General features: G+C 36.1%; 1 protein-coding gene across 8 annotated transcripts; it reads left to right on the forward strand.

Annotated features, from left to right (window-relative positions):
- On the forward strand, positions 1-13,372 carry LOC109227378 (coatomer subunit beta'-2-like). 8 transcript variants are annotated; one of them, XR_002068263.1, is made up of 26 exons: positions 1-302; positions 568-588; positions 693-754; positions 1,082-1,136; positions 2,019-2,055; positions 2,162-2,487; positions 2,598-2,729; positions 2,857-3,005; positions 4,299-4,367; positions 4,665-4,815; positions 4,943-5,008; positions 5,496-5,684; positions 6,039-6,179; positions 6,282-6,356; positions 6,450-6,626; positions 6,721-6,812; positions 6,906-7,022; positions 7,553-7,667; positions 7,789-7,860; positions 8,286-8,482; positions 9,900-9,993; positions 10,615-10,721; positions 11,073-11,199; positions 11,486-11,671; positions 12,262-12,329; positions 13,014-13,372. XR_002068263.1 is itself a non-coding variant. In XM_019392521.1 (26 exons), the coding sequence occupies exons 1-25, from the start codon at positions 300-302 to the stop codon at positions 12,279-12,281; spliced, it is 2,739 nt and encodes a 912-aa protein (XP_019248066.1). In that variant the 5' UTR covers positions 1-299; the 3' UTR covers positions 12,282-12,329; positions 13,014-13,372. The 8 variants fall into 8 exon arrangements, 2 of the variants coding, with proteins under 2 accessions (XP_019248066.1, XP_019248067.1); XR_002068264.1 differs by having other exon boundaries at positions 12,262-12,309; XM_019392521.1 differs by having other exon boundaries at positions 11,486-11,630.

An 18,906-nucleotide genomic window follows, 5' to 3' on the forward strand; every position in this document is an offset into this window, starting at 1 on the left:
AAAAAAAGTCCATGTAAAAATTTGTCATTCTATTGTAACTTCAATTCAAAGCATCATCTACATATGATTTCCCCTACCTTCGTCCCATTTTATTCTTCTTCTTCTTCTTATTACAGATTACAGAGGTTGCGCTGTGACATTAGCAAAACCTCTACTCATTTTCTCTCTCTTTCGATCTCCTTTCGTCTGCTTTCTGGCACTTTCCACTTAGCTGAGTAGCTAGTGGATCTTTCGGATAATTCATACACAATTCTCTGATTTATTCCCTTTTCGGCTAAGTTCCGCATTCATCTGTTAAAATGGTAAGTCCATTAGTATCAGTATTTCCTTAATTCTTCGCATTACGTTACAACTTAGATCTGATCCAAATCTGATTCGATTTAATGGCGGTAACGGATCACTGTATCGAGAACTACATTTGTGTCCCATTGTCACGTGACTTAGCTAATTCCTCGACTATAATTTGAATGTTAGGTTGACGAATTGTTTGAGATCTGGTACTTTGTTTGTTTACTAACTTTATTTCATTTTTTTTCTTTTTCCAATCTCGAATTCGCAATGGCACAGCCTCTAAGGTTGGAGATTAAGGTACTATACTTTATTCAAATTCAAAAATTTCCCGGTTGTTTATATTTTTACTTTCATGTTTGTATTACCGATACATACTGTGCTGACTGTGGTAATTTGATCAGAGGAAACTTGCTCAAAGATCAGAAAGGGTAAAGGCTGTGGATCTACATCCTACGGAGCCATGGTAATTGAACTTTTGTTTACCAAACATACTAATTTATTTATTTTTTCTTTTTTCAGTTTTAATGCCTATGCTTGCTAAGTAGTTTCTAATGTTGTATTGTGGATTGACATATTCTTAGGAAAAAGTAAAAATACAAAGTTTATGTTGTTCTTGGGGAGGAGATTTTTTTTTGGGGGGGTGGGGGTGGGGGTGGGGGGGGGTGGGTTTAGTAGGACGTTGATGTCATTACTTAAAGCAATTGTTTTGATTCAGGGTGCCATGCCGTTTAGTTTACCTTTCACTATAAGTCTAGTTCTTGTGGCTCATTCATGCTATGTCTGCTCACAGGATACTGGCAAGTTTATATTCGGGGACTCTTTGCATCTGGAACTACCAGACTCAGGTATAGGACATTACTTCCAAACTTGCGTTGCTTCCTATTAAATTTGAATTCTTGAATCTTGTGAAAGATGTATGATATCATTACTTGCAAAAGTTTGCTTAATTAGAAGGTTCTATACATGAACTGGATGAGGGGGAGCAGCTTTTATGGTCTTGGACCAATCGTCATAAAAGTTCACTTAACCCCAAACAAGAAAGTGCATTAGATGAAATGGATGAGAGGGAGGTGTCTGGCCATGCAAGATGAATAAGTCCTTGAGCTACAACACTTGATTATTATGATCTTGTTGGTGTTGATTCGTCAAGGAGTGATTGATGATGCTTGCGAAGCAGATCAATTTATGCTGGTAGCTTCAGTTCTGATCATGTGAAGATGGCAGTATGCAGATATCCAACAATTTGTACCTAAAGACAAGTTGATAGTTGTAGCTCCCAAATTTGTTGGTTATTTTGAAAAATCCAAGATTACTATTGAGCTCATCATTTAATTTGCCCTGTATGTAGGTGTCTTTCGTTTTCTTATGGCTTACCATTTCCTCTTATTTGCGCTTGTCCTTTAGGATAATATCTAACATAGCCACATTTTAGGAGCTGTTAATTATACCTGTAAAATTGGTAGCCAGAACTGCCCGTAAGAGTAATTTTCCACCACTGGTATCCTTATATTACAGTAGCTTCAAGTCAATATCAGTAGTATCTCTACATATTAGCATACCATTTAGTCATACGAGACACAGCTCTTCTTCACTATGTGCAAACCTACTTCTTAGTTTAGTATGAAAAAGCAATTGTATTAGCATTACCCTAAGCCCTAATAGAGCAGAAGTTACATTGTAATAGCATTATTGATAAATGCTGATGCGTGATTCGTTATTTACTGCAGGCAATGGCACAATCTTTCGAAGTCACTGAATTACCAGGTCCGTTAATAGAATCAAAATGGTACTTTTGGTTGGTGTGCATAAGCAACCTTTTACTGTATCAAAGTTTTGCAGTTCTTTTTAACACCTCAATTATTCTTTACAGTTAGATCAGCGAAATTTATAGCACGCAAGCAGTGGATTGTTGCTGGTGCCGATGACATGTTTATTCGTGTATACAACTATAATACCATGGATAAGGTCAAAGTATTTGAGGCGCACACAGATTATATTAGGTGTGTGGCTGTTCACCCTACTCTACCATATGTGCTGTCATCATCTGACGACATGCTTATAAAGCTCTGGGACTGGGAGAAGGGATGGTTATGCACTCAAATTTTTGAGGGTCATTCCCATTATGTGATGCAAGTCACATTTAATCCTAAAGACACCAATACTTTTGCTAGTGCATCTCTTGATCGGACTATAAAGGTAACCTTTTTTCTTCTTCCTCTCATCCCCTTCCTTCTGGGATAAATTTAAATACATCATATATGTTATTCACCTATGTGACATTTGGGCTGGAAATTCTTGGCTTCTAGATTTGGAACCTTGGCTCTCCTGATCCTAACTTCACGCTGGATGCCCATTTGAAAGGGGTTAATTGTGTTGACTATTTCACTGGTGGTGATAAACCATATCTAATTACTGGTTCCGATGATCATACTGCTAAGGTTTGCTTCGATAACCTATTTCTATGTTCTGTTGTTGATAGTACCCATATAAAAACTGAATTATATGCTAACCTTTACCTTATCAAAAAAAAAAAAAATGAATTATATGCTCTGGATCACGGAACAGGTCTGGGACTATCAGACTAAAAGTTGTGTCCAGACTCTTGAAGGTCACACACACAATGTCTCTGCTGTATGTTTTCATCCAGATCTTCCTATTATAATCACGGGGTCAGAAGATGGTACTGTTCGTATATGGCATGCAACTACTTACAGGTAATACTCAGAATTGCTTAATCATTTCAGCTTACGTCTAGTTTTTATTACCATTAGATAAGATGGTTCATGTTTTGATACACTTCTTACTTTCCAATACAATGTTTCCTTAATTTAATAGACACCAATTACGCGGATAAACACATATGTTAGCATAATTTGTAAAGGGTTTCTTTTGTTAGTTGCATAAATCAGTCAATGTGAATTCTTTGATTGATTTACAGTGATAACCTATGTAAAGTTATTGATGGGTAAACAGCACATGCTTTACCTTTTTTTTCCCCCATCAAGCTGTGCCATCGCTTTGTCGAGAGATACAGTTTTTATAGTGGCACAATGTGTTCCTATTGTTCAAATGTTGCCTCTTGTTAAAAAAAAAGGATTCAACGGTACGCTCCCTTAGTCCAAATTGTATGTCCATTTCCATTTTATTTTGTTATGCAAATGTGTCCCTTTTTCTAAAAAGAATCTCTTTGCAACAGATAACATGACACAAGTTACAGAATTATGTCTATTTTCTCTTTTTAATTCCTAAATAAGAAAACATTGTACTTACTCTCATATTTCCTCTTCAAATCTCATCTTAGGTAAAACATAGGAATGTAATTTGGGGTTTTTGACATTGTGGGATGAATATATCCTCATTGAACCTTTTGCATCAAGTTGCATGAATATCATCCATACATGCTGCTGGAGATAATTGATACGAGCACTTAGTTTTTGAAGTCCTCTTTTGCATTAGAGATGAACTATTTTTATTGTTTGTTCATATTAATGGGCTAAACATCTAACATGGTTGAGGCACTATAGTGCTATTGTAGTGGTTCGTTTTGTTTTTCATTTTTTCCTTCTGAGATCAAACTAATCAATTAGCCCTTGAAAACTGATGAGTTTCTGGATTTTTTTAAAAGATGAACTTATCTGTTGGAAAAACTTTTTACCGCTTAAAAAGCAGTGCATCTCGTCTTTTGGTGACTTTTCATTTTCGAAAATGGTTATCACTCACTCTTTGTGTGCACCCTTCTGGTTCTAGTTCTGATTCCTTGTATTCTTTTTTAGGTCTTAGGGTTTTAGTTCTTGATCTTTTTGTTCACTTTCATTTTCTGGCAGACTCAACAGAGTGTTGAATTATTTCTGTTAAAAACTGATGCATTTCTGTAGCTTTACCTAAGATAAACTGATGAATATATCCTTTACATGTGTAAACACTCCTCTGGTTCTGACTCATTGTATTCTCTTGTAAATCTTGGGCCTTATTTCTTGATTTTTTCTTTTCATTTGTATTTCATGCAGACTTGAGAACACGTTGAATTATGGCCTTGAAAGAGTTTGGGCTATTGGTTACATGAAAGGTTCAAGAAGGTGAGTTTCTATAATTGATTTATGGCTATAATTTTGTTCTGTTTTGACGTCTACCGGTTTAGTCTCCACATTTACTTTGCTTTTCAATTATTTATATTCTTTCTACCTAGCATTTTTGTTTTGTTTTTTAAAGAAGGTCAACGTTAGGGACTTGTGAGATTAACAAATATAAAATATGTGAAATTTAGGAAAATATATGAGCTAAGAAGTAGATCAGGATTTTCATCTTCTGCTTAGTGCTTTCTATTTGCATTCATTCAGATAACTGCAGTTATGATTCATATGCTAAATGTGCAGGGTTGTAATTGGCTATGATGAGGGAACCATTATGGTAAAACTTGGTCGAGAGGTACCTGTTGTTAGCATGGATAATAGTGGAAAAGTCATATGGGCTAAGCACAATGAGATTCAAACTGTTAATATCAAGAGTGTGGGGGCAGATTACGAGGTATGACATTGAAATTGCCTCTATGTTTGCTTGCCTGACCCAAATTACTGCTGAATATTTTTTTATGCTCACCTGACTCAAGTGCTACTGAATTTGTTTTATGGACTGTTTGTTTGCTTTACTTCAGGTTACTGAGGGAGAACGATTACCTTTGGCTGTCAAGGAATTGGGAACTTGTGACCTATACCCACAAGTGAGTCAGATTCGCTGCTGAAACCAAGCATTTTAATGTAATCTTGTATAACCTGTTTTGCAACAGCGAATTGGATCTCGTTCAATAGTTCAATGGTTATTCATGTGATGTCATCCTGTTTGGGTCTCATATACTGTAATGCTCGTCCTATTAAAAGACTCTTACTCTTTCCGTTAAAAGAGCAATTCATATACTCTTAGTCTGATTGCTGATCTTGGTTTATTCGGTGTCTAGATTTTCATGATAGAATGCCATTTTATATTAGTGATGCTTATCCAGAAAGATATGGTCTCTGTACCTGGTTCTTTGCTTTCCTTATGTCCTTAAACATGTGTTGTTTCATTAGTTTTGTAATCATCTTCTCATGGTTTAAAGGGGTATGCTATAATGTACTATTTGCAATTTCTATCTGCCCTCTTAAGTTTAGAGGATATAGTCACCAGCGGTCACTTACTGTTGATCTCGTTCTATTTCCCCTTGTTCACAGAGCTTAAAGCATAATCCAAACGGAAGGTTTGTCGTTGCTTGCGGAGACGGAGAGTACATCATATATACTGCCCTGGCCTGGAGAAATAGGTCATTTGGCCAAGCCCTGGAATTTGTTTGGTCGTCTGATGGAGAATATGCTGTGAGAGAAAGTACTTCAAGGATTAAGATTTTCAGCAAAAATTTCCAGGTTCATGATTGTCCTCCTAACGCCTCCCGCCCAAATTAAATTGCTTTATTGCATCAAATTGATTATTACTGATCTAATGATACGTTACTTTAAATATGTACTCCAATTAGATGCTAACCCCTCTCTCCCTCAATCTCCTCCTCTTTCTCCTATTCCAAACCCTGTTTTTAGTGAATCCCTTTCTTCTTTGAGGGCCTGACAAGTAAATTTAAGTTCATGTGCATGCGATAAGTTGTAGCTCTGTAAAATGCATTTAGCTTCTCTTTGTCCTGAAGCTGAAGGGTGTATTGGGACTTGGGTTATAGTTTCTTTTGTTCACATCTGGCCTAAATGTGATTATGTTGATGTCTCCAGGAGAAGAAGAGCATCCGGCCCACTTTCTCTGCTGAGCACATCTATGGGGGTACTTTATTGGCAATGTGCTCAAATGATTTCATTTGTTTCTACGATTGGACTGAGTGCAGGTTGATAAGACGAATTGATGTTAATGTCAAAGTAAGATATATAAGCTTGACTTCTCTATGTACTAGGGTGATCCTTTTACTCTTTTAACGGTTGTTACAATGTCATTTGCATTTTCTGCTTCATCTACTTCAGAACCTCTATTGGGCTGACAGTGGTGATCTGGTGGCTGTTGCAAGTGATTCTTCATTTTACATACTTAAATACAATGTGAGAGCTCTCTTTCAGCAATTTTTGAATTATTTTCTTTTCTTTTCTTTGTGAACTATTTTTCTGACTGTACCTTTGATATTAAACCTGCAGCGCGATGTTGTTTCTGCACATTTAGATAGTGGAAGATCTGTAGATGACCAAGGTGTTGAAGAAGCTTTTGAACTTCTTTATGAGATAAATGAACGGGTCAGGACTGGAATTTGGGTTGGAGATTGTTTCATTTACAATAATTCTTCTTCGAGGCTGAACTACTGTGTAGGCGGTGAGGTATGAAAGTTCATTCACGTAGTTTTGCTTACCTATTTGTTTGCCGAATGTCTCTTCTCATACAGATGAGTAACAGTTTTTCTATAATCTGTAGGTTACCACAATGTTTCACTTAGACCGACCTATGTACTTGCTGGGATATCTTGCTAATCAAAGTAGGGTTTTCCTGGTTGACAAAGAGTTCAAGTGAGTATGCTTGTGGCAGCTTTTCTACATGGTTCTGGAACTTATTTCAGTTATGATTCTTTGACAAATGAGCCCAATTGCTTTCCATTACAGTGTTGTGGGATATACATTACTGCTCAGCTTGATCGAGTACAAGACACTTGTGATGCGTGGTGACTGGGACAGAGCAAATGAGGTCTTGCCATCAATCCCTAAGGAGCATCATAATAGGTACATCTTTACTCTTCTTGAAATAAGCTTGCTTTTCTGGGAACATGACGAATACATAGCGTTTGATTGCAATTTTTCCTCTCATCTTTCAACATTGTTGCAGAATGTGATGAACTCCGGGTTCAAAAATACAAACTTCATTTTTGTGTAGTTTATGATGTAAATTATTTCCTTAATTGACAAATTATTGAGTACTGGAAACCAAATAGTGCACGATGGATATTGAGGATTCATATAGCCGAGTGCATCTAGTTTCTGATAGAGGCGCAGTTGTAGTATTGATATAATTTTTTTTATTATCCTTGGGTTGGGACACACTGCTAGGGTTGTATTCTGGCTGCTAAGCTATGTGATTGAATGCCATTCATAGCTCTTATTAAGCCCATGATCTGAGAGCACTGGCGTATGCATTAATATGCTGTAGGCGGCAGTCTGTTTGCTACACAACTTGGGGGTGGGGGATTTACTTCTTTGTCTTATATGATGGGATTCATCAAGGTTCCTAAGTTGTGATCAAATGTTCCCTATAGTGTTGCTCGTTTCTTGGAATCACGAGGAATGATCGAGGAAGCATTGGAGGTTGCAACTGACCCTGAGTACAGATTTGAACTTGCCATACAGTTGGGTAAATTAGAGATTGCGAAGGTAAGGGCTGCTAACTCGTGAAAGCGTGTGGTTTGGCCTCTTCTCTCTTCCTTTGTACTTACTTATGTGAAAAGAACCTTATGTTGTTTAAGTATGGGCTTGTGCCCCTTCTTGTTTGCAGGAAATTGCTGTAATAGCGCAGAGTGAATCCAAATGGAAGCAGTTGGGTGATCTAGCAATGTCTGCTGGAATGGTAACTGATACTTACAGACACTTGAGCTCCCTTTTTTTGGGAAAACAAATTCTGAGAAAGGAGAACAAAAACCACTTGAATTTTGAAAAAGAAGCAAATGTACGAGGTTTTACAAATGGCCAGTGTTTAAGCTCCTTAATTTTTACAGGAACTTCCAAGTCAGTTTTCCGAAAGTTTCTTTTGCTGAAAACTCCTGACCTATACCCATTTTTCTGCTGGGAAAAATCTTCAGTAAAGTACATCTGTGAAAGTTTTGCCACTATTTCTCTTTCTAGTTGAGTGGTAAAGGGTGTTTGTGGTTTGATTTGTGCTGCCTCCTGGTCATTCTTCTTCTGTAAAATGCACGTGTTCTTTTTAGTTTTTACTTGGATTCTGTTCTCTTTACATGGATGCTTTGCCTACATTGCAATTTTTATATCTTGCAGCTGGAGATGGCAGAGGAATGTTTGAAGCATGCAAATGACTTGAGTGGTTTACTGCTGCTTTATTCCTCATTAGGAGATGCTGAAGGAATAACTAAACTAGCATCTTTTGCCAAAGAGCATGGGAAAAACAATGTTGCATTTCTTTGCCTGTTCCTCTTGGGTAAAGTGGATCAGTGCGTTCAGCTGTTGGTTGACAGGTATGTAATTTTCATTTAAGATCCTTTTACATAGGTTAGTGATCACCCCCAAGGTACCCTATTGAAAATATGCAGCCGTTGGCAAGTAAAGTGTACCAAGAGTTCGCGTATCATCCCATGTGGAGCTAGATCATTTATGATTAAGTCCTAGGTTTATTACAGTCATTGCTGATTTAAACAACCACTTAAGGTGGTTATTGATTAAACTAATTATTTCTAATTTAAACAATTAAATTTTGCAACTGGACCTGACACTTTTGGTTAAAATTAACGGGTAAAGCTTTCCTACTTGATTGCCTTGGGTTTCAATTATTAGCTTGGAGACATTACTCACTCACGTAAATGTTCCAGTCATATGCAAGTCTGCCCTAATTTAAGCAATCAAGCTATATCCCTATGCTAGTAGACTAATTTTGATATAGTGGTCTCAAGCTTATTGAATTAGCTATGTGGGGTGAAAGGATATCCTGATTCTCAATCACAAGTTAACTTAATTAAATCAATTAATTAGCTAATCCCAGACTATTCAGTCTGCCTTATTGTCGAATTACATTCCGACCAATTCATACTAATATGGGATTCTATTTGTTGGCCAGACTAGTAGGAGCGGTACAAACCAAGATAAATAAAACCCACCTTAGAATGACCAAGAATCAATTTGTATTTAGTATCGTAAGGGTCATCATAACCTTGGATAGTGATTTAGTTACAACCCATGAAAAACATCAACGCAAAGTCAAAGATAGGACAGATACAAGCCATTGAAATGACCGTAAAGAATAAATTTGGAAAAACTCTAAACTTGCGGTGTGGTTTTACCAAAACTTGGTGTTGTTTTTAAGAAAGCTCTCCGAAATGTGTTCTCCAGCCAATCAAAGGTTAGAAACCCAAAAGACGACTATTTATAGGTTTGGATCCAAAAACACAAAAGACCATGCTGCCCTGGAAGAGATTTGCCACAAAATCTCAAAGGACTGCGGTTGCTGGGTAGTGACTGCAGTCGAGCTTTCAAAATTTCATCCAAAACTGTGTAGAGTTAGACCAGGGTCACAGTCTGCCCAAAATCTTCTCGACCCCATCGAGATTTCAATGTTGTTTCTCCCTGCTTTCTTAATCTCCTTGGACCACAATCATGGTGCATATTGCCTGCGGTCGTGGGTCTTGTGAGTTTTTCTTTTCTTCTTTTTCTTCCTCTCCTTCTTTTTCTTCTTTCGAAGGGGTTTTCACTTTGTTTCCCTTTCATTGCACTCCTATACATCAAAGACATAATCAAGTGATTAGCAAGTAATATGATCCAAGAATCACTCATGAACAAGCTTAAATGGCAGGAAGTTGATATAATTAAGTATACGAAGTAGCCACATATCAGTTTGTTGTCAACAATGGACTGATATTCTGTATCGCAATTTCTTTGTAGCAATCGGATACCTGAGGCTGCATTTATGGCAAGATCTTATCTTCCAAGTAAGGTGTCTGAAATAGTTGCTATTTGGAAGAAGGACCTCAATAAGGTCAGTGATATTCTGTTTCGAGCGTGCATTTAGATTTACATGTATTGTTTAATAATTAAATTTCCGCCAGAGCTGCCAATTCTCTAGCTCAGAGCTTCTCTTTGTTTTCTGACGTTTCCTCAGTTTAAATCTCTCCTCTTTTTCTTTTTAAAAATAAGGAAATTGCTTCAGTTTTGTGTTGGGGGGATCATTCTTTTTGACAATTAAGTTAATGGTGCAAAGAAACTTTGGAGCTCTTTGATCTTCGATGATACTCTTTATGTCTGTTATAGACATCAAAATAAATATTGTTGGATAATAATGCTGTGTTTCATTTTCCATGTTCTGCTTGCATTTATATGTAATTTCTGTGAAATAGCCACGAGAAATATTTTTGATGACTTTCCTGAGAGGCAAATGGTGGCATGAGAACACCGTGTCACATACATACATACTTTTTAACTTTAAGATGTGAAATAGATTGCAAGTTAAAAAAACAGCAGGCTAAGGTTCTTAGTCATTTATGCCAATAGCATATTTGGGCTTCCTTCAGGATAGCAGTCTGCTGAATTATCTGCGACCATATAGCCGGAGTCCTTGTCATATTTTGAACATAGCTTTCTGCATGATTTCCGCTTGTAGGTTAACCAGAAAGCAGCAGAAGCTTTGGCTGATCCTGAAGAATATCCCAACCTGTTTGAGCACTGGCAAATTGCACATGCTGTTGAAGCTAGAGTCGCCGAGGAAAGGTGTAAATAGATAGCTCTTCCCCCTTTGCGTGGATCTTTTGTAGCTCGCATGCTGGTGGCTCTTTGAAAATGTTAATGCTTTGGTCAGACCTGCTAATGTTATGAGTGCTTGCGCCTCTTTTTGAACACATTTTACATCTCTTTTTCTATTTGTGCTCCTTTCCTCTTATTCTTTAGAGTATGAGCTCAACAGGGTTGTGTTCTAAATAAAAAGTATGGATGGGCATTTTTAACACTAGAGTGGACTGGTTGCCAGTTATGAGCCTAACTGGAAATGAAATTGTTAAATTGCACACAATTTCATTTTGAAAATTTTGCACCAACAAGGTTATTTTTCTAATTTCTCTATAGGGGTGTGTACCCACCAGCAGCAGATTATGGAAATTTTGCTGATAGACCAGCTACCAACCTTGTAGAAGCTTTCAGCAACATGAGAACGGACGAAGAACCCCTTGAAAATGGAGATATGGAGCATGAGGTATAAGATGGACATGTTTCTATTTGTCTCTTACGAGGATTCATTTACTATATGTGATCTTTTTGATAAAAGAAAGAAGTAAAAAGCATAGTTTGCATTTACAGCATTTTTTTTATAGGAAGCTGAGAATTAACTAGTGTGTCATACTACTTTGTATTTCAAACATCTAAAGATATTCCTACACTCGAGGGTAGTTGATAGCTTTCATACAAGCAGCTTATACGACTAATCGTTGTTGGTAAATGCCAAGTGTAAAATGATTTTCTGCCTTGTTTAAACTCTCCAGGTTGTGGAACAGAATGGTGATGAGGTGCAAGAACATGAGCAAGATGACATTCAACAAGAGAGCCAAGAAGAGGCTGTTGTGGTTGATGCTGACTCTACTGATGGTGCAGTACTCGTCAATGGAAACGAGGCTGACGAAGAGTGGGGTACGAATACTGAAGGAAAACCGTCAGCCTAAAAGCAATTGGTTGGGCCGGTGTAAAAATCCTAATTTTATTGCTGGTGATTAATTGAATTTCTATTAGCTGCTGCATTCGGCTCCCATACCTTCTAAATTCTTCTCTTTTTTCTTTTATGCCTCCTTGTTTTCGTTAATCTAAACTGCTTGAAGCAATTTAAACAATCACCCTTCACTCCCCAATAAAGCATGTTTTCGTTGTTTTTGTTAATCTTGACTGCTTGAAGCAATTTAAACAATAGCCCTTCCTTCGAGAAAGCATATTGCCAATACTAAAAAAATACTAAAATATTTTGGAGTCTTCTCTTCTTCATGTCAGGAAGTTTAAGAATGTCCTTCTAGCTTTTAAGGTGCTGCAAGCAGTAGTAGTTCATTTCCGTTATTTAGGTTGAAATGCTGCTGTAAGTAAAAATTCCAGCACTGGCTAATAATTTTCAGCTTTAGCATTTGGCATTCATTTGTTTCTTGGCATAAGTTAGACAGTTCACTTCTTCAACCTGTTCTCCTTCTCAGATTGCCCCTATTTGTGCCTTTTGTTTTGAACTACTTTAAATTTATGTCACTTTTCTCTCATTCTTTTGCTTTTCTTCTTTTTGCAGTGCTTACACCACGTCACTAGGTTTCAGTGAAGAGAGTTGGTTCCAGCTGTAAGTAATCCATTCCTACGGTGAGAATTGACTTTTCTGCATCAAGTGTAATTTTTATGCAAGTCATGTCTGATAAAAAGTTCTTATCTATGTGTCTTCTTGATTGGGGTGCTTCAAGTCGCATCTAGTTTTCCATGTCTATTGTGTTAAATACACATATCATTTCATCTACTTGACTGGTGCTTATGTAGATTCGGTACGTCTAAATCTTGTTGTTCTACCTTCTTGAGCTATACACAAGAAAAATTGGAGAAACCATGTCTTTTTTCTAGAATTTGGACAGTCTTGTGATTCGTGCGTGCATAACCAGAAATTGTGGTACTTATATTCTGGAAAGTGTGGTGTGTGCCATCTGGAAAGATAGAAAAATTATGTTCTGCAGTTTTTCACTTGCATGATAAAAGTCAGTTATTTGATTACACTTGTACTATATCACCTGGTTCTGGATGTGATAAAGCAGATGATCACCTTATGAGCAAGTTCCACTCACAATGAGCAATGAGTGTTTGAGTTCCTGTCTGTGTTTGCCTGGTTAAGATAGAATTCTTTTTTCTTTAACTACATGATATGCATTGCTGTGGTCCAGTGCCAATTACAACTTGCAGAAGTTCTGTCAAATGTGTGTGAATCCCTTGTTTAGCTTCACAGGCAGAAAAGCATGCATTCCGTGGCCACTTGATAGAAATTTTAACTTTTCATTCCAGGTTCTCAAATTATTGCCCAAATGGCACGATGAAGGGACTGGATGTCTGTTATGAGTGGTGTGATTTTGTAGCAACAGAATTTTGGTGGCATTTTTTTTGTAGAAAGCATTTGTACCAGCTCAGCTGTTAGCAATAGTCTAGCATAGTTTGCATTTTTTTTTATTCCCATCCCCTTTGATTCCCCTTTGACCCTCCTTGTTGGAGCTATTGCTCCTTGGGGTTGTAGGTGGGGGGTACTGGCCCTGAGGCATGCAATTCTTTAACTCGTCAAAATTCTTTCATGCCACTGTGAATGTAGAGGAAACACTTATAGTATCATAATTCATATATATGGAAGTGTTTTAAGTTCCTATCTTGCACCATATTTCTCTATGATTCTCCAACTTACCCTTGTTCTGTTCGTCAAGGATCTGCTTTTTCATTTATTTGTGCCAACATTCGGTCATCATTGAAATAAGTGAAAGCTTTTTGTCTCAGTGATGAATTATCATGGTTTATGGATCTGACGTGTTTGGTCTGAATGCTACTAATAAATAAATATTAAAGAAGAATTAAATGAGAGGTTATCAGGCTGATATGCTTCGAACCTGAAGACGTATAAATAGGTGATACACGAGTTTTAGGCAACTTTCAACAGTTTATACACTATTTGTTTATTCATTTATGACATATTGACCCGTAAAGGAGGTGGTTTATGGAGAAATATTTAAATTGGGCTACATTGACCGCTCTATTCGTGGCACGATAATGCCAAAACTAAGGTTGGAGGATTAAAAGGAGACGATTCACACGTATATTGGAGGTAATGATTCAATATAACTCTTCCGATTTGAATAAAAGAAAATGATCGTGCAAAGTTGAGTATGTGAATTTCACAGGGAAATAAAGTATGAGTTGTAATCATTTTACGTAATTTTCTTAGAGAAACTTTCAGAAACCACTATGTTTTAGTGAACTACCATGTACTCTATTACTTCCTATAGCTATGTTTTCAGGTTTTTTAGAGTGTATTCGATCTATTTAAGCTATTGTATTCATGAATACAGTAGCATTTCTAGGCGTGAAACAAGGGATTACAGCTAGACAGATTATTGTATTCGATTGTATTCACGATATGTATTTATGAATACAGTAACGTAAATAACGCGATTCATGGTCTATTCAGCTGTTTTTAAACGGAAAGTGAATCAATTAACATAATAGACTCCTAATATAACTCAACAAACTCAATTATAACACACAAAATTTGTATTTTCCAGTTATAAAAAAGATTCTCAACCGAAAAACACCCCAAAAATATAGCAATCTTCAGAGAAAATATGCTGAATATTTTTCCCAGCCGATAAATACAACAAAAATAGAGCAATTTGAATACATATATACATCTGAATACATAAATTATATTAATTAAAAAAATTTATGAATACATTCATGGAATACAACGAGACAGTGAATACAATGAAATACATGGAATACAACGAGATACATTGAAATACAATGAAAAAAAAGATAATGAATACAATGAAATACATGGAAATACAACGAGATATATTGAAATATATTAACAGAAAATTCAAGTTGCTCAGCCCCTAACTCCATCGTCTTTGTTCAAGAACAACCCTAATGTCGTCTCGCCGTCACCGTTGCCTCCAGTTGCCGTTGTTACGCCGGAGAAAATTTCTATATCGGATGATTGCTCGGCAGCCCAAAAGTCTTCGCTGGAAAACTCTAATTCTGATGCTTTGCCGAAGAGTTCTGGTAGTAAGATGAGAGAGAGAGAGAGAGAGAGAGAGAGAGAGAGAGAGAGAGAGAGAGAGAGAGAGGGAATAGATATGGGGTAGGGGATACGAGAAATTTGAGTGGAGAGAAAAAAATAATACTTACAAAGCTTATTTTATGGCTTAAGGGTAGGAAATGACCATAAATAGATATTTTGCTATAAAAAATCAAAAGGTAGCTATGGAATATAATTTTTTAAAAGGGTATTTATTTAAAATAAATATGGTATCTCCTATAGGAGGTAACTAATCCTAATTTTATTCTATGGGTATGAAACTTTATTACTCTCCATAATCATGTTTAAGCTTAATTGCATGGGCATATACAATTTACCAATTATATACATTAGTATTAATGAGTATTCCTTTATATTAGGAATTGAATAGGGATTTATTTATTTCCCTCTCTTTCTGTCTCTCTCTCTCTCTCTCTCTCTCTCTCTCTCTCTCTCCAATTTTTTTCCTTCGTTTTTCTCCGCTTTTTATCCTATCTTTTTTTCATCAATTTCTTTTCATGTTGCACAATTGGTGTTTGAATTGAAATTGTCAATCAATAAATTTTGAAGGTGTTTGATTCTCCACCATTGACAGCCGTTAAAAAGTTTCAAAACTTTGAATTCGAATTTGGATTTTTAAAAACTATTGTTTGTTTGGATTGGGTGTTGTTGCAAACAATTGGAAATATTTTTTGGAGTTTATATCTCACTTTTGAGGGTGTTTGGTGAAGATTAGACTTGATTTTGGCTAAATTTGAGATTGAAACTCGAAGAAGAAGATGAAGAACACATGACATACAATATACTTATGAAATTGTATTAAAGCTGTATGTAAATTGTATTTTATTGTAATTATATACTTTTTTTAATTTTAATGTCGTATGAAAGTTGAAAAATAGTTTTATAATGTATAAATCGTTGTATGAAATTTGTATTTAAATTATAAATACTATCTTTTTAGATAAAGTTATTGATATGTATCAAAATTATTTTAAGAGATGAAGTTTTGATTGAAATTTCAGAGAGGAAGAAGAACACACCACTTACAAAATATATGCAAAGCATACACAAAAATACAGACAAAAGAAATATTGTATAAAATTTGTATGAAAATTGTATTTAAGTTGTATGATGTTGTAGTTGTATTTACCTGAGTAATCATTGAAGCCTGGGCAATAACGATTAAGGAATTTGAGCGCTGATGTAGCTAAGAGCCACCTTCATAGACAATTCATTAGGGTTTGATTTCTTTATAGGAGAGGACAAATCTCTTTTTTTCGATGCGAAGACACGACATAGGAGAAGCCGCCTTTTATTAAAAATTATTATTATATTATTTTTAATAATATAAAGGGGGTTCCAACATATTAATATATAGTGAAGTGTTCCCCAGATTCAGAACTTTTTTTCAATACTCACAATCATTATTAGTTAATAATCCTAGTGATTGGATTTCTATGCTTAGTCTGATAGGAAATAAGATATTCAAATAAATAATTTTATAGTGGTGGTCCTTTCTGTACCGTATGTCCTGTCTTGAAGTCCGAGATAGGTCAACAATCGTGGAAGGCCCAGGATGGTCGCTATAACATCTTTTTCGGCACGGTAACAAGGTCCAACGATGAATCTAACATGGAAAACGATTATTGTGCCTTAAACGACGCGATATAGGCTTTAAAGAGGATTTTCAAGAAGGATTCTGGGATAACCTTCCACTCGGACTTGAGATCCTTCTGAAAGTACAAGAGGGGAGGGGTGAATTGTACGCCTATTAAAAATTGGTCGACTATATTTAGACTTAGTCGACTGATGCGGAGACAGCCTGCACAGAACTGTTAGTGCTTTTGATTTAAACAAGTGTAAATCACAACAAACAGTAAAGGAACAGATATAATATGAGAGCAATAATGTAAATGATACCAGAAATTTTTATACTGGTCAGTCCTCTTGGGTTGCGAGGGTGTTTTCCTTAGATCTCTTTGTAGCTTGAATTGAGTACAACCTTAGTGGTTTTCAGTGATCACCACCAACGTTGACAAGGTTGGTTTTCACTCGCTCACCAACAACGAACAAAGGGTTGGTTTTCACTAGCTCACCAACAACGATACTTTGGTTTTCACTCACTCACCAAAGAAACGATCAATGACACAATCTCTCAGTATTTTTCCCTTTCTCTCTATCTTTTATGACACTAGTAAACTTAAGAATACAGTGCTTGACTAAGGTGTAGAAAGAGTAGGAAAGTTGTCTGCGAAACTAGTACTTTTTTCATTGAGAGAGCAGCCTTCTTATATAAGAGAAAAAAGGCGTTGAGTCCTTTTCGAAATTGGAGGCACAAGATCTTTATTTAAGAGATTTGACCCAAGGGGTGCCTCTTCGAATCTTACTCTTTGACTGGCCCAGATTCGAATGTGACCTTCCTTGTCACAGCTGAATTCAAGGAGAGATTAATTCGCAAACGCGATCTTCAAAAACTGGAGTGACCATGATTGGTAATCTAAGTTCCCTTGATTGAGTCAATTTGCTTCTTGATTGATCATTAATGTAGTAACTGAATCTTCATTCTTTCCTTGATTAAGGACGAGTCAATCTGCTTCTTGATTGAATATTAATGTAGTAACTGAATCTTCCTTAGTAGCAATCTTGCTAAGCATCTTCATCCTTTCCTTTTTGTTTGTCCTTGAATCTGGTTGTCTCCGAACTTAGACGCTTCCTTCCTCTTGATTCATGATACTGGTTCTTCTACTGTTGGCTTAATCTTCAGAAATCATCTTGCTTAATAGTTGCATATTTTCAAACAATATTTGAAATCTTCATGAATCATCATTTATGATTCCCTGGAACTCTTCAAAAAAACTTCTAAACTTGGACCCCTTTGTATCTACGGGAGGAATTTAGATCTTCCATAAGTTAAGGAAATATTATCACTTTCCATAAGATTCAAACTTTGCATGATTTATGGAGCTTTGGCACATGCCACAAAATATTCTTTCCTTCTGAGAGTAGGCAATACTAAATCTTCCTTGATCCTTTTTCTTTTAAAACTCAATACTTCCTTCCAGCGATGCCTTCCAAATTTCCATTGAACAACCATGTTTCCTTGCTTAAAAGTTTTCCATAAAATATTCCTTCCATTGTGAAAGACTTTTCCTTCTATGGTATTTCAAAACTTTAGTGCTCTATTTGATTGAGATAGGAAAATAGTACTAGTAACCCACGTCAAATCCTTTTGCCCATTTGTGAATATTTTCTTAATTCAACCTTCCTTTATTCCTTTCCAGATTCCATCTTGGTTGAGTCTTGCCTTAATTTCTTTGATTGTGCTCATTCAGTCCATCTTGGTTGAGTCTTGCCTTAATTTCTTTGATTGTGCTCATTCAGTCTTGCTGGATTAGCTGCATAATTTTCATCCTCACCTTCATTCCTTTTACTTCTGTGATGATTTCATAATAGCTTCTTTTCCATATTTGTACGGGTCTTCATCAAAATAATTCTTCTTCATTTAATCTGTATATATTCTTTGATAAGTAAGTAAATATTCTTTGATTAAAACTTATATTGGTTTGGTATCATCAAATCAATACGTGAAACCTTGGGGCTAACAATCTCCCCCTTTTTGATGATGGCAAACCATGAGTACAAAACATAAAACTTAATCAAAGGCTTAATTAGATAAAGTGGTTACTTCCCTGAAATATCGAGCATTCTCTTTAATGTATAAATTCCTATGACAAGTAAAGGCTCCTCCTTGCTCTTAGCATTCCTTCGTCATGCTCCCCCTACCTTCATGCGTCTTATCTGTAAATTTGCAAGGAAAGTTTTGTACCATATATTTTCTCCCGCTTTTGTCATCATCAAAAGGGTGGAATAACTTATAGGGAATATGCAAGCATGTATTTGTAACCAACATACAGATAATTTCACATACTACTCACATATCCAATTTAAAGATTGACTATAACTTATAACCATCCAAAGAGTTATAAACAATCATGTAATAATAGTCACTTAAAAAAACTTAAGTAGAAAGAAAAATCTAATAGAAGTGAAAGTTAGCTGAAAACACTTAATCTGATCAAATAGTTAAAAGTACTAATCCAAATCCAAAGAAATTGTATT

The sequence above is a fragment of the Nicotiana attenuata genome, chromosome 6 (assembly GCF_001879085.1).
Source record: "Nicotiana attenuata strain UT chromosome 6, NIATTr2, whole genome shotgun sequence".
Taxonomy (NCBI): domain Eukaryota; kingdom Viridiplantae; phylum Streptophyta; class Magnoliopsida; order Solanales; family Solanaceae; genus Nicotiana; species Nicotiana attenuata.